The sequence below is a fragment of the Anas acuta genome, chromosome 19, assembly GCF_963932015.1.
Source record: "Anas acuta chromosome 19, bAnaAcu1.1, whole genome shotgun sequence".
NCBI lineage: Eukaryota > Metazoa > Chordata > Aves > Anseriformes > Anatidae > Anas > Anas acuta.
This window is the reverse complement of record NC_088997.1, coordinates 6,743,127-6,758,016: the sequence shown is the minus strand read 5'-3', so window position 1 is coordinate 6,758,016 and position 14,890 is coordinate 6,743,127. Positions and strand designations below refer to the sequence as shown.

At 65.4% G+C, this 14,890-nt stretch overlaps 2 protein-coding genes across 4 annotated transcripts; one reads left to right on the top strand and one right to left on the bottom strand.

Annotated features, from left to right (window-relative positions):
- The first annotated feature begins 168 nt into the window (after positions 1-168).
- Positions 169-5,795, top strand: LOC137842245 (GAS2-like protein 2). Its single transcript, XM_068656030.1, has 5 exons — positions 169-2,449; positions 3,072-3,310; positions 3,517-3,624; positions 4,041-4,137; positions 4,476-5,795. The coding sequence occupies exons 1-5, from the start codon at positions 2,092-2,094 to the stop codon at positions 4,733-4,735; spliced, it is 1,062 nt and encodes a 353-aa protein (XP_068512131.1). The 5' UTR covers positions 169-2,091; the 3' UTR covers positions 4,736-5,795.
- Positions 5,796-7,232: 1,437 nt separating this feature from the next.
- Positions 7,233-14,626, bottom strand: RASL10B (RAS like family 10 member B). 3 transcript variants are annotated; one of them, XM_068656031.1, is made up of 4 exons: positions 14,133-14,626; positions 11,649-11,984; positions 9,498-9,542; positions 7,233-9,214 (listed from the first exon to the last, which is right to left on the bottom strand). In XM_068656031.1, exons 2-4 carry the CDS (start codon positions 11,862-11,864, stop codon positions 8,819-8,821), a joined length of 657 nt encoding a protein of 218 aa, XP_068512132.1. In that variant the 5' UTR covers positions 11,865-11,984; positions 14,133-14,626; the 3' UTR covers positions 7,233-8,818. The 3 variants fall into 3 exon arrangements, with proteins under 3 accessions (XP_068512132.1, XP_068512135.1, XP_068512133.1); XM_068656034.1 differs by having other exon boundaries at positions 9,498-9,622; positions 14,133-14,620; XM_068656032.1 differs by lacking the exon at positions 14,133-14,626 and adding an exon at positions 12,197-12,466.
- Between the last annotated feature and the right edge of the window lie 264 nt (positions 14,627-14,890).

The window sequence follows — 14,890 nt, the reverse complement described above, 5'->3', positions numbered from 1 at the left end:
GGTTTGCCCCAAGGTTCTGTGCGAAAGGGATCGGTCTCACCAAAATGCAGCCCTGTGAAGCACAAGATGCTGAAGAAAACAGGGAACCTCTCGTCCCTGCCTCACCCCAAGCTATGGAGGATTCCTCCATGCCTTGTGATGCATTAATAATATTATTTTTTCCCATGGGTCCCCCCGCTGTCCGCAGGCAGCCGTCGTGCTCTGCCCCAGCCGGGCTGTTTTTTTCCCCAAGCAGGCGTCGGGTGTGTGCCGTCGGGGTGCTGACTCTGCCTCTTGGCCAAGGAGCTGCTGGAGGAGAAAGCAAGCGCTGTTTGCTCCCCTTGTTTGCTTTCCTTCATGCCGTGACACGCCGGGCATCCCACGTGCGCTGCCCATTGACCGGGCGGTGTTTTGTCTGCAGGGGAAGGCGGCGGCGGAGGTGCTGTGGGGATGTTTGCAGAGGTTGGGACACCTCGGTGGGTGCCTCCAGCCCCTCTCCAAAGCTCCTGCACCCCGCAGGGTGCAGGGCCAGGGGGTGAGCGTGCACCCCGAGCCGTGTCACCGTCCCCTCTGTGGCACAAGGCTCCTTTTCTCCTCCTGGGCTGCTTGCAGGGCACGCCAGGCGCCCGCCGCGCATTCCCCACCCCGGGGAATAGCTGGGATTCCTGCATTGCCTCCCCCAAAATGGCACCAAAGGGAGCAGCAGCAGGCAGAGGACGGAGTCCCTGAGCAGCAGGAACCCCCCAAGCTCCCCAGAGACTTTTCCAGCCCCAAGGTGTGAGAAATCACTGGCAGAGCTGCTTTTTGCACCAGCACCTCGGTCCTGGGGTGCTCTGCAACAGCTTTTGGTTTGGAGCCCTGCGAGGCTGCAGATTCCCAGAGTGCCCACTCGCTGCTGGGCCCCGTGGTGATGGCCGTGAAGCCCCAGCTCCTGGCGCCGTGCCCTCTGCGGAGGAGCTTGGCTCTTGTTCAGGGCCTCACAGCACAGAGATCGCAAGGGAGCACAGGGCAAAGAAACCCCAAAGGCTCTTTTTCATTTTGCTTTTTCAGGAAGAAGCCTTGGGGAGAGGATTGAGGGTTTTTTTTGCAGGCTGAGCCCTGACACGGTGCAAAACTTGGGGCTCGGGGCTGCACCTCGCTGCCAAAGCCCGGAGCAGGCGGTGGCCGTGGTGGCTCTGCTGCTACCCGCTGCGTTTCCAGGTCACACAGAAACCCCATGGGAAGGTTTGGGAGCCCAGCCACTGGCAGGACCAGCTCTTCCCGTGGGATTTCTGCCCCAGCCCTACAACTTTGCAAAACCCTGGGGTTTTGCCAGGGTGTGCATGGGGAGGGTGCGGAGGGGCTGGTCCGAGCGTTGTCCCCATGCTGTGCCCGAAGGTCCTCATGCTGTACCTGTGCTGAGATCGGCCTCGTACCTGTCTGTACCTGTGCTCCCTGCCTGGACAGGCTCCTTGCCATGGGGAGGGTGGGCGTGCAAGGGGGGGTCTCAGTGACCCCCATCTGGGCCTGTAAAATGGGTACAAAGCTGTGTCTGGGTGGCACCGAGCCCTGAAGATAGAGCTCACAGGGCCCCCAGGTCACTTCACCTGCAGTGCAAGCAGGTGTAAGGGTGGTGGGGAGGGGGCAACCCCCCTCTTTTGGGGCTGTGAGTGGCTTGGGGTGCTGAGGAGCTGCCCTCTAGCCCTCTACTGCCCCAAACTGGGGGCATTTAGTGGACAAATCCACCCCGGGGCACAGAGAGGGAACGGGGCTCCCGGAGGAGCAGCAGGCGCTGAAGGGTTAACGGGGAGTGTTTGCAGCCAGTCCCTTGTCACCAAGGAGAAGGGAGCAGCACTTGGGAAGGAAACAAAACACCCACTGCCCAGGAGGGACATTTCCCTTCCCGGGGCTGCCTCGCACAGCCCTGAGACCCCAGAAGGGCTCCGGCACCCCACAGGCAGCCAGCCCTCGAGGGGACGAGCGGTGTCCCCCTCCTGGTGGCCTTGGTGGCAGAGAGCGAGCAGCACGGGGTGAGTGGGGAGGTGGGCTGGGGACACGGCTGGGGCAGCTCCCCGTGTCCCCATCACCCTTCTTCTCCCTCTGCCTCCTCCCAGCCCGGGATTTTATGGCACGATGTGGGGGGCACCGGGTGCCGCGGAGAGGAGCATCCGTCCCTACCGCTCCAGCCAGCAGTACCTGTGCGCCATGAAGGAGGACCTGGCCGAGTGGCTGAAGGAGCTCTACGACCTGGACATCGAGGCGGGCACCTTCCTGGAGGTGCTGGAGACGGGGGCCGTGCTCTGCTCCCACGCCAACCACGTCGCCCAAGCCGCCAGGGAGTTTGCTCGTTCCTACCCCGCCGCAGCTCGCCGCCTCCGCCTGCCCGCCGCCGGCGTCGCCTGCAACCTGGCGGCACAGCCGGGCACCTTCCAGGCCAGGGACAACGTCTCCAACTTCATCCAGTGGTGCAGGAAGGAGATGGGGATTAAAGGTAAGGCCTCGGGATCCAGCAGCCCTGGGATGCAGTGTGAAGTTCCCCTCCAGCTGCTCCTGGCATCGCCCTCGGTGTTTTCCCGTGTGCGCCCAAGGCCGGTGCCACCCCAGTGCCCGAGCTGGGATTTTTGCACCAAGCTGGGCTCACACAAACTCCTCCTGGCTTGGCGGTGGCTTTGTGGGGTGCTGGCACATAGTGGATGTGTTTGCTCGGGTGGAAAAATGGGGATGGGAATGGGAAGGGCACGAGGGCGCACGGCCCTGCCACCGGGAGCACCCTGGGGGCTGTCCCCATGTCCCCACCAGCAGCGGTGCCTGGGAAGCGCCACGGGCATGGAGTGAAATGTCCTCAGCACACCCAGCTGTGTGTGTGTGGCTCTGGGATGGCTCAAAACAGCCTCAGCATCTCCGCATGGAGATGCCCAAGGGGGAACATCCCCCCCGTGAATTTATCCCAACCCTTTCTGCACCCAGCCACGCTCCCAGCATCCATGGGACGGCACAGCGAGGCGGGCAGAGCCGCTCCTCGGGGAAACAACACCCCCGCGGGTGGGTTTTCTCTACACCTGTGCCCCCCCCCACAATTCCTTTGTCCCCGTCCCCTGGTGCACCTGCCCCAGACGTCCTGATGTTCGAGACGGAGGACCTGGTGCTGCGGAAGAACGAGAAGAACTTCGTGCTCTGCCTGCTGGAGCTGGCGCGCCGCGCCGCCCGCTTCGGCATGCGCGCCCCCACCCTGGTGCAGATGGAGGAGGAGATCGAGGAGGAGCTGCGGCAGGAGCTGCACCTGCCCCCCAAGGACACCCCCCTGCCACGGCCCCCCAGGGAACCCCGGGACCTCCGAAACCTCGACCAGATGGTAGGGTGGGGGGCGGGATGGAGGGGATGGTGGGGATGGGGATGATGGGGATGGGGATGATTGGGATGGGGATAATGGGGATGGGAATTATGGGGATGATGGGATAATGGGATGATGGGGATGGTTGGGATGGGGATAATGGGGATGGGAATTATGGGGGTGATGGGGATGATGGGGATGATGAGAGCCATCCCTGCTGCCCGCAGGTCCAGCACCTGGTGAGCCGCTGCACCTGCCCCGTGCAGTTCCCCATGATTAAGATATCGGACGGGAAATATCGTGTGGGCGACTCCGACACCCTCATCTTTGTCCGGGTGAGCCCGCTTTGGGGGGCTTTCAGGGTGTGGGCACCAGCAAGCCTGCCTCAGCTCCCAGTTTAGCTCCCTAAATCCAACAGGGCCAACATTTTTTTTTGATAATTATCCACAAAATAGGGCAGCTTGGGCCCGTGGTGTGGGTTTGCATGGATGTAACCATCTGTGGGTGTGGGACAAAACCTCCTGTTTGGGGCTAAGCTGGCCCTACAGGTGATGGGAACCCTGTTTGGAGCTGATGCTCAGCCCCTGCCTGGGTGAGAAGGGCTTCCCAAAGCTTCCCAAAAGCCTCCCACCCTGGCCAGACCCTCCCTGGGGTGACAAAACACGCAGTGGGACATCAGAGGGAGACGAGACCCCCCCCCAAATCGATGGCGCTGGGTGAAGCGGGGCTGATGGTGCTGCTCCTCGTGCAGATCCTGCGGGAACACGTCATGGTGCGGGTCGGGGGCGGCTGGGACACGCTGCAGCACTACCTGGACAAGCACGACCCGTGCCGCTGCACCTCGCTCTGTGAGTGCCCGTGCCCCTGGGAGGGGAGAAAGGGGGGGCTCATCGCTGCTTCTGGGGGTTTCCAGGAGCAGGAGGCCCCCCAACCCCAATGTTTCGCTGGGAAATCGTTGCTTTGGGGTATGGCTCTTGCTGGGTGGCCGCTAGAGGTCACGGCAGACTTTGGGAAGGAAAGAGACCTTGGCGAGGCCCAAATCCCTTCTGCAAGGTGCTGGGGGCTGCGGGGAGCATCCCTGGCTGACAGCACTGGGGGGGGGTCCTGGAAACCCCTCCCCAGGGTTGGGGTCTGTGAAGGTGATGGGGAGGGGGTGGCGGTGGCTGAGCCCCGTCTTCCCCCGCAGCTCACAAGCAGCACCCCCGGAGCAGGCCCCCCCAGCAGGTGCAGCACGAGGTCCAGCTCTGCAAAGCCCCCCCGGCCCCCGGCCGCGGGCAGCCCTCGCTGCTGGTCAGCCGCTCGCAGAGCCCGCTGCCCCCTGTCGCGTGGGGACCCCGCGCCCCCCAGGCCCCCCGCCCCGGCCCCCTGCGCCCCGCCACCCCCTCGCCGGGTGCCAGCCCTCGCCGGGAGCCAGCGCAGCCCCGCAGGGTCCCTTCGGGCAGGTGAGGTGCAGAGCGGCTTCGTACCCCAAAACCGCCACTTTTTGGGGTGCTTTTTGTCCCATCCCTGGATGCAGGGGGACGCGGTGGCTCTGTGCACCCCCCCTCTGTCTCTCTCTCCTTGCAGGACACGGGAGCCACCGCCGAGGTCCCCCGCTCGACCCAGCACCCCCGGCTGTGGGGCCACGCAGCGGGCACCCACCCCGTCCCGCCTGGCCCCCGGCACGCGGGGCAGTGCGGGGGTCCCCGAGGTGCCACCTGGGAGCATCTCAGGGACCCCCCGTTCTGCAGCAGCACAGGGCAGGGGCAGGGCCCCCAGTGCCCAGAGTTGGGCACCGCCGCCTCCAAAAACCACCCAGCAAGGGGGGAGCTCATCCGTGGGGGCTGCCAGGCTGCAGCAAGCAGGGGTCCCTGCTGCCGCCGTGCCCCGTGCCCACAGCCCCATCAAGGTCAGGTCTTCCTCCCCGCACCGCGATGCCCGGGGGGCATCACAGAGCAGGAAAAGCCCCCGGGAAGGGAACCGGGCAGCCGTTGGACGTGGCCATCCAGCACCACCCCAAAACTCTTTGAGCCAAGCTCCAAAAGGGGACAGAAGTGTTAAACCCCCCAGCAAAGCCAGCCCGGCTGGCTGCCGGGCCCCGACCCCTCTGACCCCTATTGCAAACGGGTGCAAGGGCTGTGCTGCTGGGGAGGGGTCCCAGCGGTGCCACCCAGCCACGAGCCCACCAGGCAAGGATGCTGAGAGCCCCGGGGTGCCAGCGGATGAACCGGGGGGAACCTGTGGCCATGGCAGGGGGGGCTCAGGGCTCCGGGGGTGCTGGGCGCACTCACAGCCCCCGGGCTATGACAGGGTGCTGGAGGAGCTCTCCCAAAACCGGCAGCCCCTGCGCCCCGTGGAGATGGAGAGCTGGGTGGCCCCAAAACCCTCCATGGCCACCCCGCAGCGTGCCACCCTCCCAGCTGGGGGGACCACAGAGGAGCTGGCAGCGGGGGCCCAGACCCCACAGGGCACGAGGGCGGCCACCCTGCCGAAACCCCGGCGGTGCCTGAAGAAACCCGAGCGCGTGCCCTCCATCTACAAGCTGAAGCTGCGGCCCAAAGTGCGTCCCCGGCGGGACCACCGGCCCGGGAAGGGCCCCTCACGCATCCCCACCCCGCTGGGGCAGCGCCTGCCCCGTGCCCGGGGCCAGCATCGCCCCCCAGCCCCGACACGACGCCCGCAGCCCGGGGGTGCGCACCCCGCAGCCAAGTCCTCGCCGGCCGACAGCGGCGCCTGGCTCACCGAGGACGATGAGGAGGCGTGGGTCTGACCCCCTGCCCCTTGGGTTTTGGGGGACCGCTTGCTTGTGGGAGCCACGGTGCCCAAATTGGGGGCTGAGCCCCAGGAGGTCGGCGCAGGCAGCGCGAGGCGTTTGCTTCTGGGGACACCACCGTGTGCCTCGGTCTTCCCCATCTGCGCAATGGAACCAAGGACACCTGAGCCTTCCAGCACGCACAGCCCTGCCGGCCTGCTGAGCTCAGGGCAGGGTGACACGATGACACGATTTTCCTGGAGCTCTGCTGGCGTTTCCCCACAGGCCCTGGTTTGGAGCAGCCCCCCTGCATTAAGGGTGCTCCAGCAAGGACGCGTCCGCAGGGGTGGCACGGGGCAGTGGCGGCGGTCGGTGCTTGTGCAATAAGAGCTGTACCAAAGCCTCTTCTCTCCCAGCAGCTTTTCTGTGTGGGCAGGGAGGGAGAAGTCCCTGGTGACCGGTTCCATGGGCAGCGAGCCCTGCTGGTGGGAAGGATCCTGCCAGGGGGAACTTGGCGTCCCCAGGGGGCTTCCAGCGCCGCGGCGGGGCTGCGAGCGGTCCGGCGCCGTGAGCAAGGAGCAGCGAGGCGGGTACAGAACAAGGGGGACAGACCTGATTTTAATTCGGGTTCAAGTAAAGGGGTGCAGGGCATTTCAGGAGGTGGAGACGCCTTGGGAATCTCCAACGAGAAGTCCATGGGGAAAGGGGAGCCAGGTCCTGGAAACCGTGATGCACCTCCAGGAGGAGGAGAGGGCGAGCATCCTCATCAGGGCTGCACCAAGCCCACCTCGGGCTGTGTGACACCTCCTGGCTCAGCACACACACACACAGGGCAGAAAATGATATTTTTTTTTCCACCTTTCTGCCCCTGGGGACAGCTGGGGACATCCTCAGCCTCCCCCCAGCTCGGCAGCAGGTTATCTCTGCGTGGACGTAGAGCCGAGCGAGGAAACAGAGCAGGACGAGGAGGTGGTGGCAGAGCGGTAACACTTTGGGATGAGGGCATATTTATGGGGCAGGGGGGCAAGGCGGTTTGATCCCAAGTGCTGCAGGGGTCAGGGGATGCACTGATCCTCTGCCATCCCAGCCCCCAGCCCCGCTGTGCCGGGGGTCCCGGCCCCAATCCCGCTCTCCTGGCAGTGGTCCGGGAGCTGGGCGCTGCTGCCGGAGCAGGGAGGGTTGTTAATACTAATATAACTTCTGGCTATAAAGTACAATAGAATATAACAATTATATTTATAACCATTTTTTTTTTCCAAAATACTAAATAGATGCTATAAAAACCTGTAACTAATTGTGCTATAAACTGCAGGCTACAGGGTTATAACAAACAATGTATTGGCTTAGTCGCTGACATGTGCACGTCGGAGCACGGTATAAATGCTTTATTGGTAGCATTTACCAAGGAGTTTCCTTCTCAAACAATTTGGAGGGGTAAAGCTAGCGAGAGACCGGTAACGTGGGCTGATCAATCCTGGGGAGATGGGGCTGGGCCGGCGGCGCGGCGCGGTGGGCTTGCCATGAAGGTGAGGGATGGAGAGGATGGGAGCTGCTCTCCCCCAGCCCTGCGCCCTGTGCGCCCTCCCCTCGACTTTTCTGTGCGTTTTTTTTTTTTCCTTATTTTGTTTGGGATAAGAGGATGAGGTTTTGGTTCCTAAAGCAGGTGGTGGGGGCAGCAGGGATGGAGCAGGGACTGATGGCAGGGATGGAGCAGGAATTGATGGTGGGGATGGAGCAGGGACTGACGGCAGGGCTGGAGCAGGGATGCGGGGACCGACCGATGTCCGGGCTGCGAGGCCAGGCTGGATGCAGTGGGCTAGAGCTCAGTGGGAAGGACTCTTAACAGCAAGAGTTACCAGGACAGCAGCAGTTCTGGGAAATGGAGCCTGTTGGAGGGGCAGAGGCAGTGGGCTTTTGGTGTTGGCTGTTTCACAGCATCCCTGTGTCACACGGGGACAAAGCCCAGACCTGCACCCCTCGCACCCGGCCCCATTTACGAGCTCGGGCTGCGCTTCGCCTCCCGGGCTCCAGGACAAGCTGCAGACGAGCTGGCAGTCCGGAGCGGAAACCAGCCAAAAGATTAATTTAAAAAGAAGAAAGAAAGAAAAAAAAAATAAGGAGGGGCTCATTTTCCCATTAGGAATGTGCAGAGAATTAAGAAATAAAAGTGGCGATGCAACCCCAGCTCCCTATTGCTTCGGAGGCTGCCTTTGTGCGGGCACCGTCCCCGTCTCGGATGGATGGATGGGCGCGAGCTTCCCCTGGGAAAAGCCCCGCAGGGGTTGGATCCACCTGGAAGCGCCGCCTGCCTAGCCAGGAACCCCTGCCTTTTGGGTCAGGATGCTGGGTTTTGGGTCGGGGTGCTGAGCTGTGCCCAGCGTTTTGTTTTGGCCCTAAAAACCCGGGGGCTGGCGAAGCCTCTGTGGGGCTGGTGCACACGGGGAGGACGAGGCTTGAGGAAAGGGAGCTGGTGGGGGTGGGAATAGCACTTTTTGGGGCAGGGGAACCAAACCAGGCTGCCCGGCTCAGGCACAGAGCAGCAAGAGCCCACAGAGGTGACCAGCTCGGGCCGTGGCGGCGCAGGGAGGCAGCGCTCAGCCCTGAGGTGGGAATTTGAGGTCGGTGGCACCGCGGGGCTCTCCCCGAGTGGCTCCTTCATGCTCAGAAGTGAGGATCCAGCTGAGGTCCTCCCTCACCCCTCACCTCCGGGCCCCACCTGGCCCAGCCTGACCCGACCCCCCAGCAGCCACCGCATCGCCCTGCCCGGCCCCGTGCCGTGCGCGCCGTGTCCCCAAGTGTCACCGCAGGGGAAGCAACGCCTGGGGTGCCTCCAGCACGGCTCCCAGCAGAGCATCACCCCGGCAGGGCTGGGGGTCCTGCAGGGACACGGCCCCGGGGAGGGGTCCGTGGGGGTCGGGGGGGCTCACATGATGGTGCATCGGTTCCTGCGCAGGGCGCCCTGGAAGCGGATGGTGGTGTGGACGTGCTTGCAGCGGGCGCAGCCCACGCTCTTCAGGAGCTCGCTGAAGAGCAGCAGGATGTGCCAGTTGTACTTGGCCGAGCACTCGATGTAGCCGCACTTCCACGTCTTCTTCACCAGGTTGGAGACGTTCCAGCGCGGGATCACCCGGCCCCGCTGCAGGTCCCGCTTGTTGCCCACGATGATGATGGGCGTCTCCGACGTGCCGATGACCCTGGGGCGGGAGGGAGGTGAGGGAGGGCAGAGACACGGAGCCACAACCCAGCCCCAACCCTACCCGGCACCTGGGCACGCCGTGAGAGAGCTGCGTGCCACCTCCCGTCCTGTCCCCTTGTCCCTCTCCGTGGCCACCAAGGGGGCCCCGTGTCACCCCAAGGTGTTTTCCCCAGGAATATCTGCCCCGGGATGGAAGGGGCTCTGCGGGGGGTTATAGGATCCCATCCCCACCACAGTACCCCCCCACTCTTGGCATGCCCCCGCCGGCGAACGGCCCCTACCTCGTCTCCAGGATCTGCTGGCGGATGGTTTTGATGTACTCGAAGCTGTCAAAGCAACAGATGTCATAGACCAGGATGTAGGCATGGACGCTCCGGAGCCCCCTGCAACACACGTCCGCCCACTCCTGCAAGGTGCAGAGAGGGATCAATCCTGGCGTGCCCCGGGGGTCGCCCCGCACCGCCTGGGGGCCGGACGCGTTTGTAGGGGGAAAGATGTTTGTAGGATCCGGCCCCTGGGCACGTCGCAGGTGTGTGGGGTCCTGGATGGGAGCGTTAAAGGATTTAAGCCTTTCTCTGCACCTCCACCCAGGGGCAGCCTTAATGGGGCTGGGGGAAGGGGGCTGAAAGCCTGGGTGTAAAGCTCCCCCCCCTTCAGAGCTGCTCGTTGGGCTGTTTCAGGGTGATGGAGCCCAGGTTTGGGGCAGGGGAGGCTGCGGGGTCCCAGGCCAGCAGCTCTGCAGCACCGCAGGTGGCAGCAGGAAGGTGACAGCAGAGGGGACCTGGGGACAGGCAGGGAGCAGCGGCCGCTCGGGAGCGGGGTCTGCTGAGGACAAGTGACACCAGTGACCGGCCCCAAAGCACAGCGTCCCCAGTGCAGCCCGTCCCTGCTTCCCAGTGGATCCCACGCAGTGGATCCCAGTGGATCCCCAGCACGTCCCCGCTGTGGGATGGAGCCATCCCCCCCCGAGGTGTCCATGGGGTTATGTTCTGGGGGGTGCCTCTGGGCTGTGCTGAGGCTGCCGTGAGCCGGGGTTACCGCATGTGCGGGCGGCTCCGCGAGGATCCCTCCCGAGGTTGGGCTGGGAAGGAGAGGAGCGCACGGAGCGGGACAGGCACCGAGGCTCCCCAGGCAAAGCCCGAGCACACGGTGAATCGTCCCTCCTGGGTTTATGATCTCCGGGAACGAGGCTAAATGAGACCGAGGAGCGGAGGAAATCACGGAGAGATCCACGTGTGGATTCCTGGGGATGCTCGAGGCCAGAGCGGGACATCGGGGAGCTGGGGCCGTGCTCCTCTCCCCAATCCATCTCCGCAGGGAAGCTGCTCCTGGGCAAGGAGCGGAGCCCAGCGATGCCTCCAGCAGCCCCGGCCGCTGTCTGCCCCCCCCGTGGTGCCCCCTTCCCCTCCGGGAGCCCCTCGGAGCAGCCCCTGCCCTGGAAGCCTCCATCTGTTCCCACTGCCCGCCTCCCCTTGAGCACAGCGAGGCACGGAGTTAATTGAGTATGTGAGCGTCGTCTGCCATGTCAATAAATTACCCTTTGCTATTTCGGGCCATGTCTCTCGCTGACCTTTCGTTCCCTGCACACGCCGGTTATTTTTTAACCCCCCCCCCCCCCAGCTCTCCCTTCACCTCCTGCCCCGCAGCTTCGGGCAAGCGCGGAGCCCCGCAGAGCCCCCCTGACCCTGTCCCCACGGGGAGCAGGAGCGGTGTAATTACACTGATTAAAAATACAGGACAGCCCGTCCCTGCCAGCAGCACGGGGTTAAAAATCCCATTTTTCCCCACCAGACCCCACAGGCGGTGGTTGTGCCAGCTGCGGGGCTGGGGAGCAGCCGGCGGGGTCGGCGCTGCTGGGATCGATCCAGGCACCGCTGTGGGGTGAGGGGTGTAAGGAACCCCTCAATGGGGTAAACACGAGCCCATAGAGAGGAAAACGGCCTTTCCCATAGGGAAAAGAGAACCAGGCTTAGAGGAACCACAGAGAAACACAGCAAAACCCCAAACCCACAACAGGGGTGGCCTTCAGGCAATGGGTGCGCCGTGCTTTGGCTCTCCGGGACCCCTGAGATTTTCACCCAAGGGTTTTGGCCGTGCTCCCCGAGCCCTTTGCTGGCTCAGGACAGCGATGGGAACGGATCCCAGTGCCCTGCCCCAGCACCCAGGTGGATGAGGAGACCCAACGGAGCCACGGGCACCCCCTCAGGTGGGAAATGGGGTGGGAAACCGCCCCTCCAGGGCTGGAAATCATTTTAGGCGAATAAGCTGCAATAAAAAAATAAATTAAAAAAAATAAAAATAAATTTAAAAAAAACAACAAAACCAACCACCTCATCCCATCCTGCCGCTCTGAAGCCGCCGTCCTCGGCGTTTAGGTAAGCCAAACCCCGAGCAGGGGCTCGCTCGCTCGGCTCTCCCCCCGGCGCCCCTACCTGCAGCGTGTTGACGGGGAAGGCGCTGATGGGGGGGAAGTCCATGATCTGCAGGTCGTGGACGTGGCCGTTCATCACGACGGCGGGCAGGTAGACGCGGCGGGCCGTGGTGGGCACGCAGACCTCGCTGAACTCGTTGTAGAGGAACTGCCGGACTATGGCGCTCTTGCCCACGCCCTGGGCTCCCAGCACGGCGATCTTGAAGGTCGCCACCATGCCGCCGCCGCGCGCCGGCCGCTGCCCCGGTGCTGCCCCCGCGGCTCCGAGGCTGCATATTCCCGCGCAGGGGGCCTCAGCCCCATTCAGGATGCGTGTCCCCGCCGGGACAGCCCCTCACTGCAAGGTCAAGGGGGAAGAGGTCAGGCGCTGGGGATGCCCCGCAGACCCCATTGGTGGTGCGGGTTGGGGTGTTTTGGAGGTGGATAAAGGGTTATGGGTGTCCCCCAGGAGCTGGGCTATGTCCCTAGCACGGGCACTGAGAGAGCCAAGGGTCCCCCATCCCAAAAAAGCCAGGATTTGGGCATGCCCTGCCCCAGGAAGGGTCTCACCTGGGTTTCCTAAAAGGCAGCAGGACCCTGGGGATCACCCTGTGCCCATCGCCTCCCTCCTGCTGCACCCTGGGGATCTCCTGCTCCCATTTCACCACCGCTCCTCTTCTCCTTTGGGTTTCCTTTTGGCTCCTGCCCTTTCCAAAGCCCCACAGGAGGCACATTCAGCCCCTCTGGCACCAGAGCAAGGAAACCTCCCGGGGAGGGCCCAGCAGCTCAGGGTCCCCTCGGGCCTGGCAGAGCAGGGGATGCGTCCCCTGGCACCCCCAGCGGCTCCGGTGCCACCCCGAGCTGGGGAATCCATCTTCCCTCCGCTTGGACAGCCAGAACTGCCTCTTGCTGGGGAGGGGATCGCTCTGTGCCTGCGAGCGACAGCTTTAATGTTTAATTTCAGGCTTTGAGCGGTTTGGCAATTAACTTGATGGAGGCTAATTTCCGAGCCAGCTGACGGGGCGAGCCCGCAAGCCGCGGGCACACGTGGCGAGGCAGGAGGGGGCCCTAGGGTAGGGCTGGGCGTGGAGGGGGCACGGGGGGCAATAACCCACGCACACGGGTGCAGGAGCTGGGTCTGAGGGTCCCGAACGCCCCCTGGCAATGGGGGTTTGATGGAAGCAGCACGGGCAATGGGATGGGTCCTGCTCTGGCCCCCATCCTTAGGAACCTGCTGGTGCTTTCTCCCGGGGCATGGATGCTTTTACCAATTCCTGCTGCTCTCGTCTGCTTTCCCTGAAAAACATCCCCAAAGCACAGGGCAGCGCTCCCCGAGCTGCCAGAAGGCAGCGGGCTCCAGCCACCCCGTTCTCATGGGGTTCTTCACCCCGGGGAGAGCCCGGCCCTGGATGTCCCCACTGCGGGTGCTGAGCGGCCGGGCTGGGCCAGCGCCGGCACCGGGGCTGGGGGCCTTCAGCAGGGCCTGATCCAGCCCAGGGGCAGCAGGGAGGGTTTGGGCATGGGGCTGGGGCCATGGCACGGGGCTGGGACCACCCCGCAGGTGCCGAGTGCCTCCGGGGACCCGTGCGCCCCAGCCCCGTGCCCGGAGCGTTCCCAAGCCGCGTGCCTTGGGGTGGGGGGTGCGGGGGGCTCAGCCCCGCCAGGGCCTCGTTCCACCAGCAGAAAGCACTGTCATGGCCAGGCCACCCCTCTGCAGGGACAGCCCCGTCCCCACAGCCCCTTCCCCTTCCCAAAAGCGACCCCAGCTCCCCTCCGGGGCCGGGGGCACGCAGCCGGGCAGCCCCAGCCCCGCAGGACACCGCGGGGTGCCCGAGCTGCAGAGCCGAGCGCTGCCCTCACACCCTGCCGGGGGTCCCCAAAACCCTGTCCCCATCCCGGCTGGCAGACAGGGACCCACGCACGGGGACAGCCACCCCACAGGCCCCAAGAAGCCGCTCTGCCCCCGAAACACCCGGAGCTGCCCGCTGGCGGTTTGGGGCCACCGGGGGAAACTGAGGCGCGCAGTGGGGACACGGCGGTGGCCACGGGGGGACCACGGTGAGGCCGAGCCCGGCAGCACCCCACGGGCTGTGGGGCCGGGACGTGACCCCCGGCTGCGGGCACGGCCCCGGGGCACCGTGACCTTGGGCACCCCAATTTGCCCCCCCCCACCCCGGGGGGGTAGGACCCAGCCGGCCCCATCCCGCTCCCCACGGGGCCAGCATCACCTCCCCAAGCCCGAGCCCTGCAGAGGGGAGGGGGGGGGTTTTGGGGTCGCCCCCCGGGGTGCCCATTAAAGGGCTGTAGCACCACAGGGATGCTTGGGGGGGGGGGGGGGCGCAGACCCCCCCATACCCAACTAGGCAGGAGGTGGGGGGGGGGGGGAGCATCTTAGCTCCACCGCTCAACTTTACGGGGTCCCCCCACCCCGCTGCCCCCCTCCCAGCGGCAACTTTGCCCCCTCCCCATCACCCCCCCATTCCCTCCGTGCCCCCCCCCCCGGTACCTTGCAGCGGCGGCCCGGGCCGGCGGCGCCCCGGCGGGCGGCGGAGCCATGCGGAGAGCCCGGTGCGGGGACCGGGAGGCGGCGGGGGCTGGAGGGGGGGACACGGGGAGGGCTGGGGGGGGGATAAAGGGGAAGGGGGGAACCCGGGCACGGCCGGGATGGGGCTGCCGGGGGTCGGGGGGGGGCAAACGGGAGGCGGCCGGGGCTGGAGGCTGAGCCCCCCGGGGGGGGTTGAGGCTGGGGATGCCCGAGCAGGGGGGGGCTGGAGGAGGCCGGGGAGGGGGCGGGCAGTGCCCGGAGCGCTGCGGGCTCTGCCCGGGGAGGGAAGGAGGCTGTGGCCGGGCGGGGATGTGCGGGGACTGCCCGCGGAGGGAGGCAGGCGGGGATGGAGGCAGCGCCCGGGAGCTGCTGCGGGGAATGCCCGGCCCGCTGCGCCCCGCAGGGAGCCGCGAAGGGCACCGCTTCTCCTCCCGGGGCTCTGGGGAGGTGCCGCTGGCAGAAGACCCCTCCCATGGCCCCCGCAGCGCGGATCGGGCACCCCCTGGCTGCCCAGCACCCGGGGGGGGGGGCCCGGTGCCCTCAGCCTTTTACCCCCCCCCCTCCCCATAGCAGGACCCTCGCCCGCTGCCCCGCTCGCTTTGGGGCTCGGTGCTCCTGGGTCCCTGCGTGGGGGCTTCTCCCAGCCCCCCTGTCCCGGGGGGGTGCTCCCACCTCGGTGTGGGGTGAGGCCGGATGGAGGAAGGGGCGTTTTGGGAACA

Coding starts and splice junctions, on each gene's coding strand:
- RASL10B (XM_068656031.1), bottom strand. CDS start 11,864: ATGGTGGCGACCTTCAAGATCGCCGTGCTGGGAGCCCAGGGCGTGGGC. Junction 9,543..11,648: donor TCCCCGTCAACACGCTGCAG/GTAGGGGCGCCG, acceptor TTGCTTTGACAG/CTTCGAGTACATCAAAACCA. Junction 9,215..9,497: donor CAGCAGATCCTGGAGACGAG/GTAGGGGCCGTT, acceptor CTCCCGCCCCAG/GGTCATCGGCACGTCGGAGA.
- LOC137842245 (XM_068656030.1), top strand. CDS start 2,092: ATGTGGGGGGCACCGGGTGCCGCGGAGAGGAGCATCCGTCCCTACCGC. Junction 3,311..3,516: donor TCCGAAACCTCGACCAGATG/GTAGGGTGGGGG, acceptor TGCTGCCCGCAG/GTCCAGCACCTGGTGAGCCG. Junction 3,625..4,040: donor ACACCCTCATCTTTGTCCGG/GTGAGCCCGCTT, acceptor CTCCTCGTGCAG/ATCCTGCGGGAACACGTCAT.